This window comes from Phodopus roborovskii, unplaced genomic scaffold (assembly GCF_943737965.1).
Source record: "Phodopus roborovskii unplaced genomic scaffold, PHOROB, whole genome shotgun sequence".
Lineage (NCBI taxonomy): Eukaryota > Metazoa > Chordata > Mammalia > Rodentia > Cricetidae > Phodopus > Phodopus roborovskii.
In genome coordinates, this window is record NW_026126416.1 from 22,879,265 (window position 1) to 22,899,426 (window position 20,162).

At 40.9% G+C, this 20,162-nt stretch overlaps 1 protein-coding gene across 1 annotated transcript in view; it reads right to left on the bottom strand.

The window, feature by feature from the left end:
- Positions 1–2,102: 2,102 nt before the first annotated feature.
- Positions 2,103–20,162, bottom strand: part of Atrn (attractin) — a 110,954-nt gene continuing 92,894 nt past the window's right edge. Inside the window, exons 25-29 of the mRNA XM_051183365.1 lie at positions 10,150–10,211; positions 9,867–9,945; positions 7,135–7,242; positions 4,930–5,044; positions 2,103–3,029 (exon numbers count right to left, since the gene is read on the bottom strand). Coding sequence (XP_051039322.1) covers positions 2,905–3,029; positions 4,930–5,044; positions 7,135–7,242; positions 9,867–9,945; positions 10,150–10,211 — 489 coding nt within the window. The 3' untranslated portion in view covers positions 2,103–2,904. The remainder of the gene's footprint in view (positions 3,030–4,929; positions 5,045–7,134; positions 7,243–9,866; positions 9,946–10,149; positions 10,212–20,162) is intronic.

Genomic DNA, 20,162 nt, shown 5'->3' on the forward strand with positions numbered 1-20,162 from the left:
GTGCTGGGAACTGAACCAGTGTCCTCTGCAAGAGCAGCCAGTGCTCTTAAACACTGAGCCGTCTCTCCAGCCCCCAGTTTTAAATTCTTAATCTTCCTGCCTCTATCTTCTGAATGCTAGGTAGGACCACAGCTGCGAGTCACCATGCTTGCTCTCTTCCTACATATTCTGAGAGCTGAATCATTATTTAGATACCTAATGAGCACAAGGCTACTGAACACACCAGCATGGTGGTACAATGTGTGGCCTTATCAATGGATCAGGGCCTGGTAAGATAACTTCTCAGAGCTTGGATACCCAGTACATGGCACAGAAACAGATTAGGTGAAAATGTTAATGCTTAGTAAAAATACATTATGATACTTTTGTTTTATGTACACCCTGAATGTCTGACATTCTGGACACTACTTTATAGTTATGTACAAGTGCAAGGTCAGTGTCTTCATGACTTTTATATACATGCTCTCTCAAGACAGTTACTGGGTCACGCCACTCCTTCCTGGTAACTGGCTCTGAGCTGAGCTCTTCCTCCCTGCCACTCCCTTCTGCTTCCAGCCTGAAGGGAGCTGTGGGCTATACAGGAGACCCAGGTGAAGTCGGCGGTTTCTCCACTGCTGGAGCAGAGTTAAATGCCGCTTGCTTCTTCCTTTACAAAGAATAAACAGTATCTACGGGGAACAAAACCATAAGCAGGTAGGCGGGAGCCACGGCACATATATTTCAAGGTATGGGACTAACATAGAAGCAACTTCTTTGGCCAAAGAAATTTGGTCCTTTGAGCAAAGCAGGGAAAATTTCCTTAAAGGACAAACCCGAGTGGGGCTTTCCTCCTCCTCCTCCTCTTTTTTTTCCTTTGTGGCTAAGAGTCCCTTGGGTAATTATGGGGATCAAGCATTGCAGATGCTTATAGGTGCTGGGTTTTGGTAGGGATGTGGTGAGCTCTTAACTGCATAGGGAATGAGACTGGGATCTTTTCTGGAACTTTCTGTCCTTTAGTAATGACATAAAAAAGCAGTGTTTTGTGCATCAGTGTTTTATGATTCAGCTTGGAAATATCTCCCCAGGAGCGTCTTGGTGGGAATGGGGTTAGTGCTCGCCTTAGAGAGATGCCTCCCTTCTCAGCACTGCGTTTAAAGGGGAAACGCTGCAGCTTTTGTTCTTTTGAGTGTTAACTTCTCCAAATTCATAAATTTGAGCATTGCTGCCTAGAGGTCTATTCCAGTCAGGTAACAGCAGAATCACAGGATATGTATCAGGAGAAGAAAGGTGTGAGGCTGCTGCATAACGCCGGACTACTGAGCACCATAAGTGGGGAAATGCAGTGTCCAGGCAGGATCCTGGGGCTCAGACTAGAGGGTCATTCACCCCTCTTAATGTGGTCACTTTCTGTTTGGAAGAGAGTTTTGTCCCTTCCATTCTCTCTATGTGCTTTTCACATTCACTTCCTCCCCACAGCCACCAGCTGGGTCTGGGAGGAGGCTGGGCCAACCCCCCACTTGGGAGAGGGAACCTGGCCCCTTTTCAGGTTCTGAGCAAATGCTGCCCCAGTGCAAGGCATCATCCTCTTCTAGTGTTTACTCCATCCAATCTGGAGATGAACCACAGGCTCAGAGAGAGTGGGCTGCAGGGAGACAGAGTCAAGTGCCCCACACTCAGTGCTCTTCTCTGCTCAAAGAGGCACATGATATGTGGGAGTACATTTCTGTGCGCCTTAGGAGAGGAAGCCAGAGGGCTGACCAAGCATCAGACTTAAGTGACACTAGGCTGGGGCTGGGAATCATTCAGTTCCTATTGCTAGACCCTATTAAATGTTTCTTGGGATGAGAATTTTTTGCTGGCTGCAAATTAGACTTTAGAAAAAGAACAAACTGCAATGGTAGTTACTTAAATTTTACAAGAATGTAGGAATATAATCATGTAAAAACGTAGGCTTCTTAACTTTCCAATTGCTAGATCTACTTAAAGTCTAGGCACTTAGTGTGTGTGTGTGTGTGTGTGTGTGTGTGTGTGTGTGTGTGTATACGTACATGAGCATGTGTGTAAGACAGAGTAAGAGAAAGAGAAGGAAAGAATGAATTAAAATTAAATTATTCAAGTTGCTATAGAGAATTATCTTTTACATTTGTTTACAGTCTAACACAATTGACCTTAACATTTAAAATAGCCCCCTTTGCTGGGCCTGGTGGTGCACACTTTTTATCCCAGCACTTGTGAGACAGAGGCAGGTGGATCTCTGTGAGTTCAGTCCAGCCTGATATACATAGTGAGTTCCAGGCCAGATAGGGCTACACAGTGAGACCCTGTCTCCAAAAAAAAAAAAAAAAAAAAAAAAAAAAAACAAACAAACAAAAAAAAAACAAAACAAAACAAAACAAGGGCCCCCATCAATTTTACTTTGATATGACTTCCAAAGAGACAGACCATTATTATTAATTCTCAGCTAGAAAATAGCTACTTCCTGGAAGAGAGTGAAAGCACATCTTGTAAAAAGATAGCAGGCTTCAGATGAGAACAATTCATCTGAGGAGTGTCGAAGACTATGCTGGAGAGCTTTGGACAGAGCTCATCACTTCTGCAGTTGAGACTCCCAAGAGGAGTTTCCACAAGGGACCTCAGCATCACTTGCAGCTCTCACTGGTTCTATGCTGGTCTCCTCCACCCATGAGTAGAGCAGCCTCATTCCTGGACTTGTAATTAAATTATTCCTATGCAAAAGTAACAGGTTAGATGCTGGACACAGAGGGATGAACCATCAAAACAGCTTGTATGATCATGCACATGAGGTGGATGCTTCAAGGGTTTCCAGTCTTCTGCTCTGCACCTACTTCCTGCCTGCACCTGCCTCTCCTGTGACAGCTTGCTGGGCCAAATGCCCCTCTGTGAGGGAGAGTCCCTGGCCCCATGTCAGATGCAGGTTCCAGGTTGTGCAGGGGGCTGCTGCTTCCGGTTTCTTACTGCTCCTGACTTCTCTTTGTATACTATTGGCATCTGTTGAGAAATGTCCACCAGGGCACTGGCCACAGCAAGACCTTGGAAGAACCCACAAGAGGGGACAAATGTTATGAAGGATCTTACTTAAAAAATAATTTCAAATTTCCTTTTACATTTTCATGGTGAAAGATAAAGAAAGGTATTCATAGGAGTCCTTCCATTCCATCTTCCCTTTTCCATCTAGGTAATGGTTTCAGCTCCATGTTCTTGAACTAACCACTCACTGTCCTTTCCTCCACAGGAGGTCACAGGAGCAGTGTGCTCTGCCTCAGGGTAGAAGCAGTGAATGAAAATGCAGTCACACAGTGGATGTGTACCTTCTTCTGCAGCTTCCAGAAGGAGGCAAGGAAAACAGCACCAGTTCACAGAGAGATGTGACTCACCCTGCATCACTGGCTCAGCAGAAGCTACTAATGTTCTCTCTCTGTGTGTGCTTGCGTGCGTGCGTGCGTGTGTTAACCACGCTGTACATGTGAAGAAGAGGACAACCTTCAGAAGTTGGCTTTCTCCTTCTACCTCGTGAATTCTGGGGATCTAGATCTGGCCTGTGAAGCCTGGAGATGAGTGACTTGTTGGGCGGAGCCTTCTCACCATTCAGGGCAACTTGTCTTATATTGACCACGGGCGGTGCTCAATACAGTGTCCCGGTCCAGGTTCTTTAACCTCCCATATGGCAGTTTCCTTATGTGTGAAATGGGGCTGGGGTAAGAACATTACACAGCTTGTGTTTGGACTCAAATAACTAACTGATGTAATGCTTCCGAGAACACGACAATGACCAGAACCTTACCATTTACTCTCACAAACACTTCCAGTGCCTCTACTGGCTTGTCCTTTTTGCACTGACACAATACCTGGCATTTGGCGGGGAAGTTAGCATTCCAGGTTGGTGGTTTGAAAGAAAAAGGCCACCAAAGGGAGTGGCACTATTAGGAGGTGTGGCCTTGTTGGAGTAGGTGTGGTCTCGTTGGAAGAAGTCTGTTACTGGGGAGGTGGGCTTTGAGGGCTTATATATGATCGAGATACCACCCAGTGTCTCAGACCATTTCCTGTTGCCTATAAGATGTGGGACTCTCAGCTACATCTCCAGCACCATGTCTGCCTGCATGCTGCATGTCCCGCCTTGATGATAACGGACTGAACCTCTGAACTGAAAGGGAACCACCCCAATTAAATGTTTTTCTTTGTTAAGAGTTACCGTGGTCATGGGGTCTCTCACAGCAATAGAAACCTTAACTAAGATGGTAGAAAAGTTGGAATTCTAACACTGGAAGAAGTAGCCAGTCCACATTCAGCACTCTACCAAGGCTGCTTTAATGAGCAGAGGAGTAAGTTTGTTAAGCCGCTCTATTGGGCCTGTAATGGAAGGAGGAAGCAGGGACAAGTGTCTGGTATACAGTGAGGAAGCCACACTAGTACTCTGGAGGCTGAGGTAGGAGAATAACTATGAGTTTGAGGGATATCCTGGGCTATGTAATGAGTTCTAGTCTAGCTTGGGCTGCATAGCAAGACCTTAAGCAAGATGTGGATCATGGCTAGACATATCTACTTGGGCAACCAAAATTTGAAGACATGGCCAAAAGCCAGGGTCATAGAGATGATTAAGAGCATATGAAGGAGGAGAAAGTCTAAAGTAAGAACAAGGGTTTTGTTTTGTTTTAAAGCCAGGGAGCGATAGAGAGAAGGGATCCGAAAATACTGGGTATAGAAGGAGGTGTGGTCTGAAGCTGTGCACTGTGAGAAGGGTCCTGGACTTCCACCCCAGGATGGAAATGTCAGTGCTCAGAACACAGCTTAGGGACTATGGGATTATCCCACCAAAGCTCTGTGCCAGAGACAACACTGCTGTGCAGAGCCCCACACCCAGATTCTTTGCCAGGGAGAAATGTCAGGTGTTGCTCCTTCACAGACCAGGACTTGTCACTGCCATCTACTCACCTGACTGACCAGGAGGAGGGATTCCGCCCAGTCCTCGAGGGAGCCTCACAAATACAGAGAGGACTGCAGCTTTGTTACCAAAGCAGGGCTCCAGGGCAATGGGCTTGGGAACAGTCTGGAGGAAGAAAACAAGGAAGTACCTTCACTGACCCCACACTTTAGAGTTAGGCTCTTACAAGGTCAACGATTTTGGCTATGGTAGCACTGTTTCAAAGAGCCACATGAGTGCCAGGGAAGGGCCCATGTGAGTGGGCCCTCTCTAGGTGGCTGGGATGGCAGGGTGTGTCTGGTGATCTGTGGATAGTCCTGCACAAACAGATCTTGATGTTCAGGAGGCATTGTCTGTTTTAGAGTCAAGCTTATCCAGGCATCTTTCATTCACTAAGTCATAGCCTGTTGGGTTTGAGAGCTTGTGAAAGGTAGACAGCCCACCAAATGGATTCCTCATCCACTTACTGGATGCTTTGGCCCTGGAAAATTTATTCATTTTCTGTTGCATACTTTATTTTTTTAAAAAGCATTTTACAGGCTTGTGAGATGGCTTTGTTATTACTAATAAGATTCATTCTCTCTCTGTTGAACCTATCTAGGGACTTCATGCATGCTACCTGATCAACCCTTCATAATGAAAAAAAAAAAAAAAGTAAAATGGAAGTGTGTTCTAGCTATATTTTCTCCATCTTCAGACTGTTTTTAATGTTGCAAACTAGAAAACTGAAATTCTGAACTACTTATTAAACAACAGCTCCTTGGTTTCCTCTTTCAAGTTTCTGGCAGTAACTATTTTATTTTGTCTCACTGTATTTGATTAGTCTTGATATTTTACATAAGTGGAATGATACAGCGTCTTTTCATTAACACAATTTCTTAAGTTTATCCATGCAAATATTAGACTTTTCTTCCTTTTAAAGCATAAATAATTTCTAGTAGCAATTCATTACACTTGCTTATGCATGCACCCACAGACAGGTACTCAATTGCTTTTCCTTTCTGGCAATTATGAATGTGCTGTCATGAACACTGGCATAAAAATAATCCCTCCATGTTACATTTTTGCATTGTTTTTGTTTTCTTGAGACAAAATTTTGTTTGGTAGCCCAGGTTGGTCTTGAATTTATGGTGATTCTCCTGTATCTACACTCCAGGTGTTGGAATTACAGGCATGTAACCACCATGCCCAGACTACCATTTTCTAGTGGCTACATCATTTTATTGTCTACCAACAGTGCACAATGATTCCAACTTCTAAATGTTGTGATGTATGGTGTGTGTACAAGTGCATGTGTAGGTATGCATGTACATGTGCAGATGGAGGTCTTCCTTACTAAATCAGGATTTCTTGCTAACCCTGAAGTTTGCCAATTCCAGCTAGTCTAGCCAGTCAGCTTGCCCCAAGAACCCTGTTCTGCCTCCCAAGTATGTCACCATACCTGCCTGGTTTTTAGTTGCGCTCTGAGACTCTGAACTCCATTCCTCGTAATGGTGTGGCAAGCATTTTATCTACCAAGCCATTTTCTCAGCCCTATAAGTAGTTTTTAAAAGATCTTGGGTTTGTTGGGTGTGGTGGCATATCCCTTTAATCCCAGCACTTGTGAAGCTGATGGATATCTAAATTCAAGGCCAGTTTAGTCAACATAGTGAGTTCCAGGACAGCCAGAGCTACATAGCAAAACCTTGTCTTGAAATACAAACAAAACAACCCCCCCCAAACCAAACAACAACAACAAAACCAAACCCAAAGTGTGTGTGGGGTGGGGGGTAATTAATAGTAAATTGAGCTGCTCCCCCCACACATACACACTTTAAGATGGGCCCTCTAAAGCTCTGGCTCTTCTGCAACTAGGTATAGAGACCAGGCTGGCCTGGAACTCACAGCCTGTCTCTGCCTTCTAAGTGCTGGGATTAATGATGTGTGCCACTACACCTAGCCCAGTTTAGATATTTTCAAATAATAACTTTTAAGTATTATGCCAAAGAACACTGAAAGAATAACAAGCATGATTTACATGTTTAAAATCTCCTGAACATGACTGACTGATGGCATGATCCAACAACTGGAAAATGAGAGCAAGAGTACTTCAGAACCTTAGTGTAGCTGACTATCAGAGAGAATGAAGCGAGTACAATGCATCAGAGCACTTTGCTCTCTCTGGTTTGCCAGATCAGGCCTGAGTTTGTTGTATGGACTTTTAAATCACTTCTTACCTTTATACTTCCCCCAATAAGATCAGGAGGCTCTTCATCTGTTTCCAAGGCAACATTTACAGAAGCAAAGGGGCGGCTGGCCATCTGCTGCATCTCCCGAAGAAGTTGCTAATGAAAGATATAGTGTGTATTAATATGTTCAGTACACTGAGATTTTTAGTTGGGAATACTAGTTATTACAGATGCTGCATTCTCCCTGATTCAAACTGTTGAATCTGTGACAGGTAAGAAAAACTGGACATAATTAGGCACCAGGTAGCACAAAGTTAAATTCTGTCAGATGTGGTAACACTATTGTATTTTTATAAAAAGTCCTTCCCAGTAAGAAAGAGAAACAAGCTTAAAGCATGATAGCTACAATGTTATGGTGTCTTCTGGTTGAATGCATAAAAGGACAGAAACTTATATCTTCATATTTCTGTTACTAAAGTCTGTCTAGCTTGCTTTGTGTCAAAATCTGAACCAGCCATTCCCAGAGCAATGGCAACAATAAAGAGAGAGAGAGAGGGGGGGGGGAATACAAGACTACAAGACTACTCTCTCCTGAGAAAGATGTAAGATGAAAACACAAATAAATATGGACTCACAGACTAGACCAGGTAGGGTTCTAGATTTAGGGAGGGGTGAATATGTTTGTACAGTTCAAAGTATCAAGGCTTCCATTTTTTCTTTAAACGTGCTTTGTGTATATAGCCCAGGCTGGCCTCTAATTCACTGGATGACCTTGAACAACTTCTTCTTTTTTAAGATTTATTTATGTATTATGTATATAGTATTCTGCATGCATGCATGCCTGCCAGAAGAGGGCGCCATATCTCATTACAGATGATTGTGAGCCACCATGTGGTTGCTGGGAATTGAACTCAGGACCTCTAGAAGAACAGTCAGTGCTCTTAACCTCTGAGCCATCTCTCCAGCCTGACCTTAAACTTCTTATACTCCTATCTCACTCAACCACAAATGGCTTGAAATGTGTTTTTGTGTTGAGTCAGATACTACAGCATACACCTCAAATATGGAGTATGGGTATGTCACCAATAATATGAGAGATCTTCTGATGTTATGTCATGGAAGATAAATTGACCTTGCTTCAAATCACCTTCTAGGACACAGGGTTCGGAGGCTACATAGACGTTCTGTTCTAGAAGGGAATTTTATGTTAATTTTTTTCTTAAAACCCAGCAATAGATTCTTACTGTTAACTCATAGGTGCTGCCCTTAGAGGGGAGCCAGTATGCCTTATATCCTAATACTTTCACTAATCTGCTGACCCCCCTTATAATGTGTGTGTGTGTATACACACACACACACACACACACACACACATACACATACACACATATATGTGTGTGTGTATGTGTGTGTGTGTGTGTGTGTATATATATATATATATGGAATTTTCTTTGTTCTGTGAGTTGCTCCTAAATAACCTATCCTAGCCTCCTAGTGTTAGCTATTAAAGGGCCTGACTGATGTCCTCATCTCAGCAATCTCTTTCTGAGCCTGGAAAGAATCTCCATTTACTCAGTAAATATACAGCAAACCTAGTCTGGCTTCTCTGACACTCTAGGTTCAGGGTCACAGGACCTTACTGCAACTCCCATTCTACAACCTTTGCCAAGAGTACACAAGAGGAGGTAAGACAGATGAAAGAACTCCCATCAGGGCCTGAGATGAGACAAGAATGAGGAACAGCACCCTGACTGGGATCAAATCATGCCTGGCCTTGTATATTTAGAATGGTCAGGTTTGGAGATACAGTGAAACTCCAAGTCAAGGGTAAATGATAAGTATATTAGCAACTTGAACACAACCTAAGCATAGTAAAAACAAAAAACAAACAAACAAAAACTTTCTTGAGAGGGTGTTCACCTTCTAGTTTTCTCTCTTATGATACTGAAAATATTTTCCAGTTGATTGTAACTTTCTGTATTATCCATTTGTTTAGTTTCATATACTTAAAGTACTATTTTGTATGCAGACAAATTTCTACTATACTGTCTCATTAACTCATGAAAATAATTTTGTTTTCTTTCCAACAGTAACAAAACTGCTTTCCCACTCTTAATTTTAATATACAGTCTCATACGGGTTGCCTGGCTCATTCAGTCTGCAGAACACGAGATTCCTAAGTATATAGTCTGGAACATGTGGAACAAAGTTAACTGTGTTTAGGAACATGGGCTGTGAGGGCAGAGGCCTCTCAGTAGCTACATGGTAATGGATAAGTTACTTGACCTCTCTGAGCCTGGGAGGGAGGCTTATCTCATAAGCTTGAGATGAAGATTAGAGAAGCTAGTCTAAGTAACACCACCTGCAACAGAGCCTGGAATTTAGAGGTGCTCAAATGTCTAGGTGATGTTTCTATTGGTACCAACTCTAACATTTAATCATAATGAATGATGCTGGCTAGAACCAATGGCCTCAGGTTTATGCTAGGTAAGTGCTCCATCACTGAGGTGAACCTGTCCCTTCATTCATACTCTTATGAAAAGCTCTTAGAAGACTGTTAAATAAAGCAGTGGTTGTGCCTGTGGCAGAATTAATGACATTTTATGCAATAATAATTGAAATTACTGATGACATACAGCAGAGCCATACAAAGCAAATGAAGCAGCATGCTTCTCATATGAATACCAGTAACCACTAAACAGGTAAAAGTGATTGCCTAGAAAGAAGAAAAGGAAATGAGTTTTCATGGGGATTTGTTGTTTTTGTCTACATGGGCTTACCTCCCTCCTCCTGGATGCCCAACAGCTCTGCTTGATCTTCCAAACCACCGCAGCCACCAGGAGCAGAGAGAGGAAACAACTGCAGGGAAAGAGGACACTGTGGATCAGCTCCACACACACACACACACACACACACACACACACACACACACACTACTTTATCAGGTCAGATTAAATTTATACTACTGTGAATATATGCAACATTGTAGGAATTTGTACCAAACAAGCTGGAATTAAGGGGCTGCTTCAAAAGAATAAGTACAGTTAGTATGAGAGGAATTACCTGAAGAAAGTCACGAAGAACTGTACCAGGTCCATAAAATTGCTGTGCTGGGAGAAGGCAATCTGTGGCAGAAAACAGCAGTTACACAGGCTACAAAATGGTCTCAGGTACAGACTACAACATAAAACTAATAGGCCTTCATTTCTTTTGTTTGTTTGTTTAGAATGTTACTTTAATTCAGAAAACATTTTTAAATTAACCCTCAATAGGGAACTATTTATGACTATATATATATATATATATATATATATATAGTATTATATATATATAATATTATATAGGTTTTCATTTCTAACTTAGCAACTTTACTATAATTAACAGGTGTTAGTATCAAGAATACAAAAAATTCCTAATGTATTTCAACACTAAGGACTGAAAGAGGCAACATTATTTTATGGGAAAGAAAAAACTGCAAATTAAACTATGACATAATAATGTCTAATAATTTCTAAACCACTGGCTGAGTTGGTATATCCATCATGTATCTCAGAATTGGTTACATATTTCCACATGTTAACTGTAACCTTACCATCACACACTAACACCTACTACTGTCCTGATGTCACCAAGTTTCACAGGACCAGAGTCCTTACTGGGAAGAAAATGGCATAGCTAAGATCCTTTATCTAAAATGTTTCAGAGTGCCAGACAGTGGTGGCACATGCTTTTAATCCCAGCACCCAGGAAGCAGAGGCAGGCAGATCTCTGTGAGTTCAAGGTCAGAAAGGGTTAACACAGTGAGGCCCTATCTCTAAAACAAAACAAAACAAAACAAAAATGCTTGAGACTAGTGGGTTCAAGATTTCAGGTTTCTTTTGAGATATTGGCCTAGATTTTTTTCAGTAACTGAACATCCTTATTCTAGAAACTTGAAATCCATATCATTTAATTTTATTAGAGACTGGATCTCAAAAGCTCAGAGTGACCTTGAGTTCACGATTCAGCCTTGAGCCTCCCAATGCTAAAATTATAGGCTCACATCAGCATGCCTGCTTGGCAAACCTGAAAGTTTTAAAGCATTAGTTTGAGCCAGGCGTTGGTGGTGCACAACTTTAATCCAAACTCTTGGGAGGCAGAGGTAGGAAGATGTCTGTGAATTCAAGGCCAGCCTGGTCTACAGAGGGAGTTCCAGGACAGGCTGCAAAATCAATACAGAGAAACCCTGTCTCTAAAAACAAAACAAAAAAAATCAATCAATCAATCAATCAATCAATCAATCAATCAATCAAACAAATAAAAAACCCACAAAAGAACAAAAACCAAAAGCATTAGTTTGAGATTTTAGACTAGATGAATTCAGTGTTTGTTCATGAAACAATTACTAAGTAGATGATAACTGTTTCAAAGTTGAAACAGCAAGGTGGTTGGCTCAGCAGGGTAAAATGGAACCCTTGGTGGAGAACTGTGATCCAGTGGCCCCTGTCCTCCAACACACAGATCAGAAACCACACATGAATATAAAATAATAACAAATTAAAATTAAATAAAAAAGAAAAGGTTAACTGTTTTGGAATATTTGGTAAAGTAGGCAAAGATATGTTCCTTTTGTTTATGCTGCATTTGTTTAATTATGTAAAGATGTCTTGCTGTTTTACCTTGCCTGCCTAAGGCATTGCACTATTATAATAAAAAGTTGAACAGCCAATAGTTAAGCAGTAGAGGGATAGGTGGGGCTGGTGCCAGAGCCAATAAGTAGGAAAGAGAATAAGAGGAGAGAACAAGAGAAGAGAACCGGGAGAACGAGAGGCAGCTGAAAGCCAGTCAGACACGGAGTAAGATATACAGAATGAAAGGTAAAAAGCCCCAAGATAAAGTGTAGATGAAAAGAAACAGGTTAAGGTAAGTTATAAGAGATAGAGGGACAAGCATAAGATAAGGCTGTACTTTCCTAACTAATAATAAGTCCATGCCATGATGTGGAAACTAGTTGGTGGTCCAAAGGAAAGCCTACTACATTTGGTGTCCAATGTGGATCTTGAATTTCTACATAGGGTCTGAGAAAGCTGTAAAACAAAACAAACAACAACAACAACAAAAAAATGGATATGGCTCCTTTAAGAGGTTCTGCCATACAGCAAGCACTTGAGCATCTGGCATGTTAAATAAAAACAACAAGCTAAGTAAATCACCTGACACAGTGTGGGTACCAGCTTCCTAGAGCTGGAGCAGTTGTATGCAGCTCCCAGCTGTACACAGCTCTTGGCCGGCAGGCTCTTGGGATGTAAAGCTTGGTTCTCATGGATCCAATCAGGAAGGAGCTAGTGTCAGTGCAAAGTCACTTAGCAGTTTAAGGCTTGGCTCATTCAGTCAGAAAAGACAAGAGACACACAGTAAAGACAGGTCCAGATGGAAAAAAAAAAGTCTCTAAACAGATTACAATGTGTTTAAAAATGTGCACTGGCTTAGGAAAGAAAATGGGCACAGTCAATAGAAAAAAGTATGGTTTAAAAATAATAAAGTCTTTAAAGAGAGAGTAAAGTAATATAAAGGAAAAAAAGCCACACTCATGGAAGCAAACCCAATGAAATTCAGTGGGTCACTAAAATCAAACAATGCAGAAGGGGGCTTGGTTGGGAGGAAGGGAATCAGCAGAGGAAAGGGGAACAAAAGTAATAGGAAATAAATGTGACCAAAATACACATCATATACATATATGAAATTGTCAAATAATTAGTTTTAAAACATGTTTTGAATTCAGAGGCTTTTCCTTATGATGTGCATTACTAACTTAAAAACTGATGGTTTAAATGAGAATGGGTGAGAGGCTCACAGACTTGAATACTAGATTCTTAGTAGGTGGAAATGTTTGGGAAGGAGATGTACCACTGGGGATGAGCCTTGAGGTTTGAAAAGCCCATGCTATCCTTTTAACTCCCTCTGCCTCCTACTTGTGGGTAAGTGTTGTGTAAGTGTTGTGTTGATCACATTCTGATGCTCCCAAAACTGACAATAAAATTTGCTTTAAGCAAAATTAATCATAGAAGTTGTGGAGGGCTGAGGACAGAATGGGCTTAAGAGAGACTCTCAGCCTTTTTGGATCAGAGAGAGAGAAAGAGGGGAGGAGGAAGGGGGAGAGAGGAGGAGAGGGTCACTGATCGCTTCTCTGATCAAGTATTTATTGATAAAGAATAGATGAATGCTTCATCTGGTGTCCAACTCAGGGGCATGAGATCACAAGGCAGCCCCAGAACTGCAACTTGCTGCCCCCCCACCCCAGGTGGGGGCTTTTATCGAGTCTGGGATTTTCCTGTTGCAGCCTCTCTATAACAGCCTCCAGCTGTTGCCTGGCCTGGCTACAAACTTCACAGATCTCAAACCACACAGCACCTGGGTTCCAAATGCTACTGGAGTTAGCTGTCGCCAGCAGCAGGCTCTGTCCTTCAGGTGGCCCTGTCCCTCACTTCCTACTACACGTGCTTCTGCATGCCCTCCCCCCCCCCCCCCCGCCCAGTCTGCTTTCCAGGTGCCTGGTTCCCTCTCCCTGTGAGCTTCCAACTTCCCCAGATCCCCTCCTCAGGCCACTGCCATACCAAGTCAGACTTCTTGACACTTGCTTGGACTTTTAGTGCTGCCACACACTCTCAAACCCCAGCTACACAAATGCAGCTGCATTTGAAGAGATTTAAGGACGCAATAGTTTCATGTATGGATTCACATTTTGTAAAGGGGATGTTAAATTCATGGACCACTCAGATCAGAATTATTACACAAGAGTGGAAACAGTTATAGCAGTATTGGAAGCTAGTCCTCAGTTACAATGGAAAACATGATGGACAGAGGAAGCTAGGGTCACAGAACAATGAAATAGAGCTAGAGGTATGGGAATTTCCCAAATATGGTGTCTCAGTGAGGGCCAGTTTGCTGATTTGCAAAGATAAATTGTAACTGATGACTACACCTTGGCTCTATGCTGTACAGCACCGAATGCTTGGGACTGGGTTGAGGAATCAGGAAAAGAGGACTGAATACTGAACCATTTACTAAATTATACAAGGCCTAAAAGAAGCCTTCACTGTTTTTTTTTGTTTGTTTGTTTTTGTTTTTTTTTTAAGTATTAACTTCAGCTGTAAATAGAATGGTATCAAATCCAGAAGTTAAATATTAATTGAATTTTTGGCTTTTGAAAATGCTAATTCAGAATGTAAAAGAGTGATTAGGCATTTAAAGGCAACATCAGTACCAATAGATGAATGGAGCAGAAATACAGGTGAAATTGGATCTCACACTTATGATGATGATACTTGGATAGGAGAAGTGATTTCTAAAAACTTTAAGAAAAATCAAAAGGTTAGATATTATAATTGTGGTAAATTAGGTAATCTAAATAAGGCATTCCTAGGAATAATGTTTCCTCCAGAGATAATCCAAACAGAAGGCCCCAGCTTTCTGGAATATGTAGAAGGCATTGGAAAGGTCAACACTAGGCACAGGACAGGCAAGGTAACCCTTTGCCATCAGGAAAAGCCTTGGGTTCCTCTCACAGGCTCCTGTGTCAAATCTGGTTCAATCACCTGTCGAATTGGAGAATCTCCTCCATAGAGCAACTAAAGGACTTAATTCCTATGTGAAAAACCATACTGCTGTGGATGACAGAACTGCTTCATTTGATAAAATAAAATAAGCTGCCTTTCTTGCTTTGTTTGCATCAGTATAAAATTTAGGGGCTCCAGAAATTGATGTTCCCTGTACAATGTGAGGAAGGATGTGTTTCATTTTACCAACCTTAAAAAATTAAAAATATGTTCACCATAATAGCTACATATTCAGGATTTTAATGGGCAACTGCTTTAAGTTCCAAAAGGGCTGATTCTATATTTATTAGAAGTCCTAGCCATTATGGGGATACTTGTATAAATTAAGACTGTCAATGCTCCAGCATATGTCTCTAGTAAAATGAAACAGTTTTTGCATATTAAGAACATAAAGCATAAGTATATCACACAACCCTACAGGGCAAGCAATTATAGAAAGATCTAATCACATTAAAAAGATATGCTAAATAAATAGAAAGGGATAATAAAAACCCCTGGAAATAAATTACACAATGCTTTCTTTTATTAACTTTAAAATTTTAAAATGCTAATGAGAAAAGAATGACAGCTGTGGAGACACAATGGATGCAAGGAAGGAAGGAAGGAAGAAAGGAAGGAAGGAAGAAAGGAAGGGAGAAAAAGAAAAAACTGCTGAAATAAATCAGCCAGTATACTTTAAGATGTGTTGACCTTAGAATGGAAACCAGGATATGTGTTACGTTGGGAAGAGGTTTTGCTTTTGTTTCCACAAGAGAAGAAAAACTATGGATACCATCAAAATTGATAAAGATCAGATCCAAACAGGAGAGACCTCTTGATTAGAAGAGGTGATAGTACATCAAACAGCATGGCCATTCAATCTAAACTAATTTATAAGACTAACAAATGCTTTTCATTTGATCAGACATAACTTGCCAAAAAGGGAACCTCCCAAAAGTCAGGGTTGGGGCAGGGTTTTGTTTTTTTCTTTCCAGAAGAATGAAGGCATCCAACTAAGGAATCTGAAGATCACTGAACAAATAAAACATCTGAAGAAAAGGGATGAATCATCCAAAGAACATGTCCCAAGAAAAATAGTAAATTGGCCTAATGGTATAGCAAATTCCCAACAGGATAAAATGTAATAAATCTTCCCAAATGTTTGTTTCTGCTGTTCTTTACAGACATATAAGGCAAATGGCCTTTTTGTAGTCCCAGTTAAATTAAAGCTGGCTTTGGAGTTGGAGCATGCTCTCTCCGTCTCTAAATTCAAGCATGCCTGTTAAAGGAAAACCCAAAATCTCTGTCTCCTGTCAGATGAGACACCTGGTAGGGACAGAAGAAAAACCAAAATTAAGGGACTCTATTGTCACTAATCTCATAATCCTTTGGTTTCATTTTGACTCTTTAAAACTTTCTTAAAGTATAAATATTATCTCAAAATTTATAATATAGACATATTTAAACTTTCTGTCATGATAGTAAAGGTCATACAGAGTTCTAATTAATTCTAGAAGAAGGCTCCATCTAGCTTCCTGTACATGATTTCAGGCTTGAGTCTCTATCAGGTAATTAAGAATTAAGCCTGTGTATCCCAGGTGTATTTAACCTCTCTAAGATCTGCTGCATATGATATTTGAAATGTTTACGTTTTCTGCAGTGAAACATAATCATTCCTACCAGCAGCCTTTGAAGTCTCCAAAAGGATGATAGGGCTCAAAACAATGACTTCAGATGGATTGTGGTAATGCCTCTAATCTGACAAACACCACCTAAATATCAGTTTTGGACTACAAACTGCTCAGGACAATTTCAAGATGATATGGTCTAGCCTCATGCACCACTCCAGCCAGGACTTCAGAGAAGCCCTACACTTTCCCATTACACAGAGACTGACAACATATAATATAGCTAGCTCTCCCAGGACTTGACCATTATCTCAATTTTCTCAGGGTCTTCTAGAGATGCTATTACCCCCCAAGACAACAGGAAACAGCTTAGAGAGCACAATGCCCACATTCCCAAGAGGTGGGGTAGGTGGTTTTTGGCCGTGACATGGGTTATAGATATTTATCATCATTTAGGGGTTTGGTTGCAGGTTGTTATTGGTAATGGTCAGGAAAAAAGCCAAACAAAGACGATTAGATTCAAGGATCTCATTCTGAAAAGAAAAAGGGGGAAATATAGAAATGACAGGATAAAAGGGTAGATTGTTTTATCTACTTTTAAACTAAAAAGCAACTACTAGTCTTAAATATTTTACATTGGTATGGATTTTTGTATATTGATACAAATTTAAGGTTATTTTTGCTAAGAGAATACAGTACATACATTTCTACTCTTGTTTAAGATATTGTATCTATACAGCTCATTTAACAATGTAATGTAAATTTCTAGTTCTTGAAAGTTATTATTATAAACTATTTAGGATAATAAAGAAATGCAGGTTAATAGTTAAGTCATCTATTATTGTTCTTGGGGCTCTGATGGATATTGAAGACTAGATAGTTATAGTTTTACAGTTTCCCTATTACCAAATTCAGAAAAGAAACTCACAAAAGAGGTAGAAAGTATATAAGGTCGAGAAACATAAAAGCTTATACTGTTTCTCTAAAAAATGTTTTGAGTTCTAAAAAATAGTTTTGGGTTGGTAATACAAGTTAGGATAGAATGCGAATTAGATACAAAACACTGGACTCACCAAGATAGGATAGAAAATGTAGTATTTTCTCTGAATTTGCCAAATGCAAATAAATGCACTGGACATTGTGAGTGTAATTCTTGATAATCGTTCTTACTGTATATAGTTTTTCTGTGTCAGAGTTAAAACCTTCCCTTTTTATTTAGACCCCAAGATGTTGCAGATGCCAGAGCTGTGGGATGCCTGCTAAGGAATGCTGCAGACAGGGAATGGAACCAGCGCAAGAGAGAGATGAGTGTTGCTGTCAGCAAAGCTGGAAGGTGAGAATGAAAATTCCTGAAAAGAAGTTGTTTTGGCTGTGAACAAAAAAATCAAAACCGAAAAACTCCTTGAAAGAATGACAGACTGATTGGAATCTCAGTACTGCAGCATAGTTGGATGTTTCCCTCCTGGTTGCCAGTTCCTGAATAAGCACTCAGAGGCTTAATATTAATTGTAATTGTTTGACCAATGGCTCAGGCATATTACTGACTAGCTCTCACAATTACATTAACTCTTATTTACTAATCTGTATATAACCCCATGACCGTGGCTTACCAGTAATGCTCTGGCATCTTATCCCTTACGTGACTACACGGCATCTCCCTGACTCTGCCTTCTTTCTTTCTCTTCTCTGTTTGGATTTCCTGCCTAGCTATATTCTGCCCTGTCATAGTCCAAAAGAGCTTTATTCATCAACAAGTGAAAGCAACATATATCAAAGCATATAGAAGGACACCCCACATCACTGCAGAAAGACTGTGATTTTGCAGGTTCAGAAGTTATTTATCTTGGTCTAGCTCTAGCCTTCTGGAACAACCATGTCCTGTCCTACTCTGTATCTGAAGACCTTATGATAATATAAAAAAAAAAAATCTCTTAGAAGCTATTAACTTAGCAGAACACTAGCTTCCACCAATCTAAAAGCTAATGTCATCTGATAGCATCTTGGGCCTACAGAACAGACTCCCTACACCTTGTACTACCACTCTGATATACCCACCAATGTATTTTAAACTTGCCTTATTTATGATTCTCTTTGTTTTGTAAAACTGTAACTTCCTCTCCCCCATGACACTGTTTCCATGTTGGAACATGGCATTTGGGGTAACAAATCTGTGTTCCTGGGGCATGGTCACTCAAAATAGCTTCAGAATAAATTATCACTTATTCTCTTTAAGATGAGAGCTGCGTTTTTTTTTTTTTTTTTTTTTTTACATCAACAAAGGGAAGAGTTTGCCCTGTTATAATTAAGAGATTGCCATGACAGTTTCTCACAAAACTGGTAATCGATCTACCTCAAGACTCAGCTATACCACTCTTGGGCATAGACCCAAAGGATGCACAATCATACTAAGGACATTTGCTCAACTATGGTCATATCAGCATTATTTGTAATAGCCAGAACCTGGAAACAACCTAGATGCCCCTCAACTGAAGAAATGAATAAAAATGTGGTACATTTACACAATGGAGTATACTCAGCACTGGGGGTGGGGGGGGAGGCGGTGGTGACAAAAACAACAACAAAACAAACAACGACATCTTGAAATTTGCAGGCAAGTGGATGGAACTAGAAAAACAAAACAAAACAACAACAAAAAACAAACAAAAAACAACCTGAGTGAGGTTACCTGGAACACCCAGAAAGACAAACATATATGTATTCACTCATAAGTGGATATTAGATGTAAAGCAAAGGATAAACAGGCTACAATCCACAACCCAAGAGAAGCTAGGTAAGAAGGGGGACCCTAAGAGAGACACACATGGAGGGCCCCAGGAAAGGAAAATAATTTTAAGATCTCCTGGATAAACTGGGAAGGGGGGTAGAAGGGGCGATGGGAGCATGAGAGATCAAGAAGACAGAGGGAGCCATTCTGTTAGGGAGAAACCTGGTGTTAGAGGAGTTCTCAGGGATCTACAAGGTTGACTCCAGCTGACTCTTAGCAGTAATAGTGTTTGAATGGGCCTTCCCCTTTAATCACATTAGTGACTACTCTAATTGTCATCATAGAACCTACATCCAGTAACTAATGAAAGCAGATGCAGTGACCCACAGCCAAGCACTGGGCTGAGCTCCTGGAGTTCAGGCGAAGAGAGGAGAAGGGATCATATGAACAGGAGGGGGGGGGGGTCAAGAGAATTTTGCTCTTTTTTCCCCTAGCATTTTTAACTATCTTTCTGGCAACAAGGTATCATGATCTAGTCCATAATTCTTTTAATACCTATAAACATCACTCTAAAATTCAAACGAGTGCCCTGTTTTCAAGGCAAATTCTGTACTGACCTCCCCTGTGAACACTGGTCTCTTACATGAAATACCCAGTATAGAGGAGGCTTTAATATTAGCTCCATGTTAGAACAGCAGCCTCTGTTGTAGAGTCAGTGGCAAGCCAGGGTCTAGCCTGTCCAGCTGTGGGCATGGCAGAAGCCATCTGAGTCCCCGCTTCTGGGGGAGAACAGTGAAGACAGCCTTTAGGAAGCCAGAGCTGAAGGACTGCCCTCACCCACAACTGACCAGGAAATAGGTGTTGCTGCCCACAACACGCCAATCACCCTCCTGCTCACCAGGCTGGGTGTTCATTTTTATTTTTTAAATCACATCTACAAAGATTTTTATAGTTACTTTCAAATTCCCTCATCAGCTATCAATTTTGATCTGCTCCTAATTACAGAAAGGAACCATTACAGACAGCCACTGAAGGAAATGGGAGTTTAGAAGAACCACTTTAAAAGCAGCACTGCTGATAAGAACTTCCAGGTAGAGAATTAAGATTCCCTCAGTTACTGTGCTTTAAAAAATGATGCTCAAGGTTAAC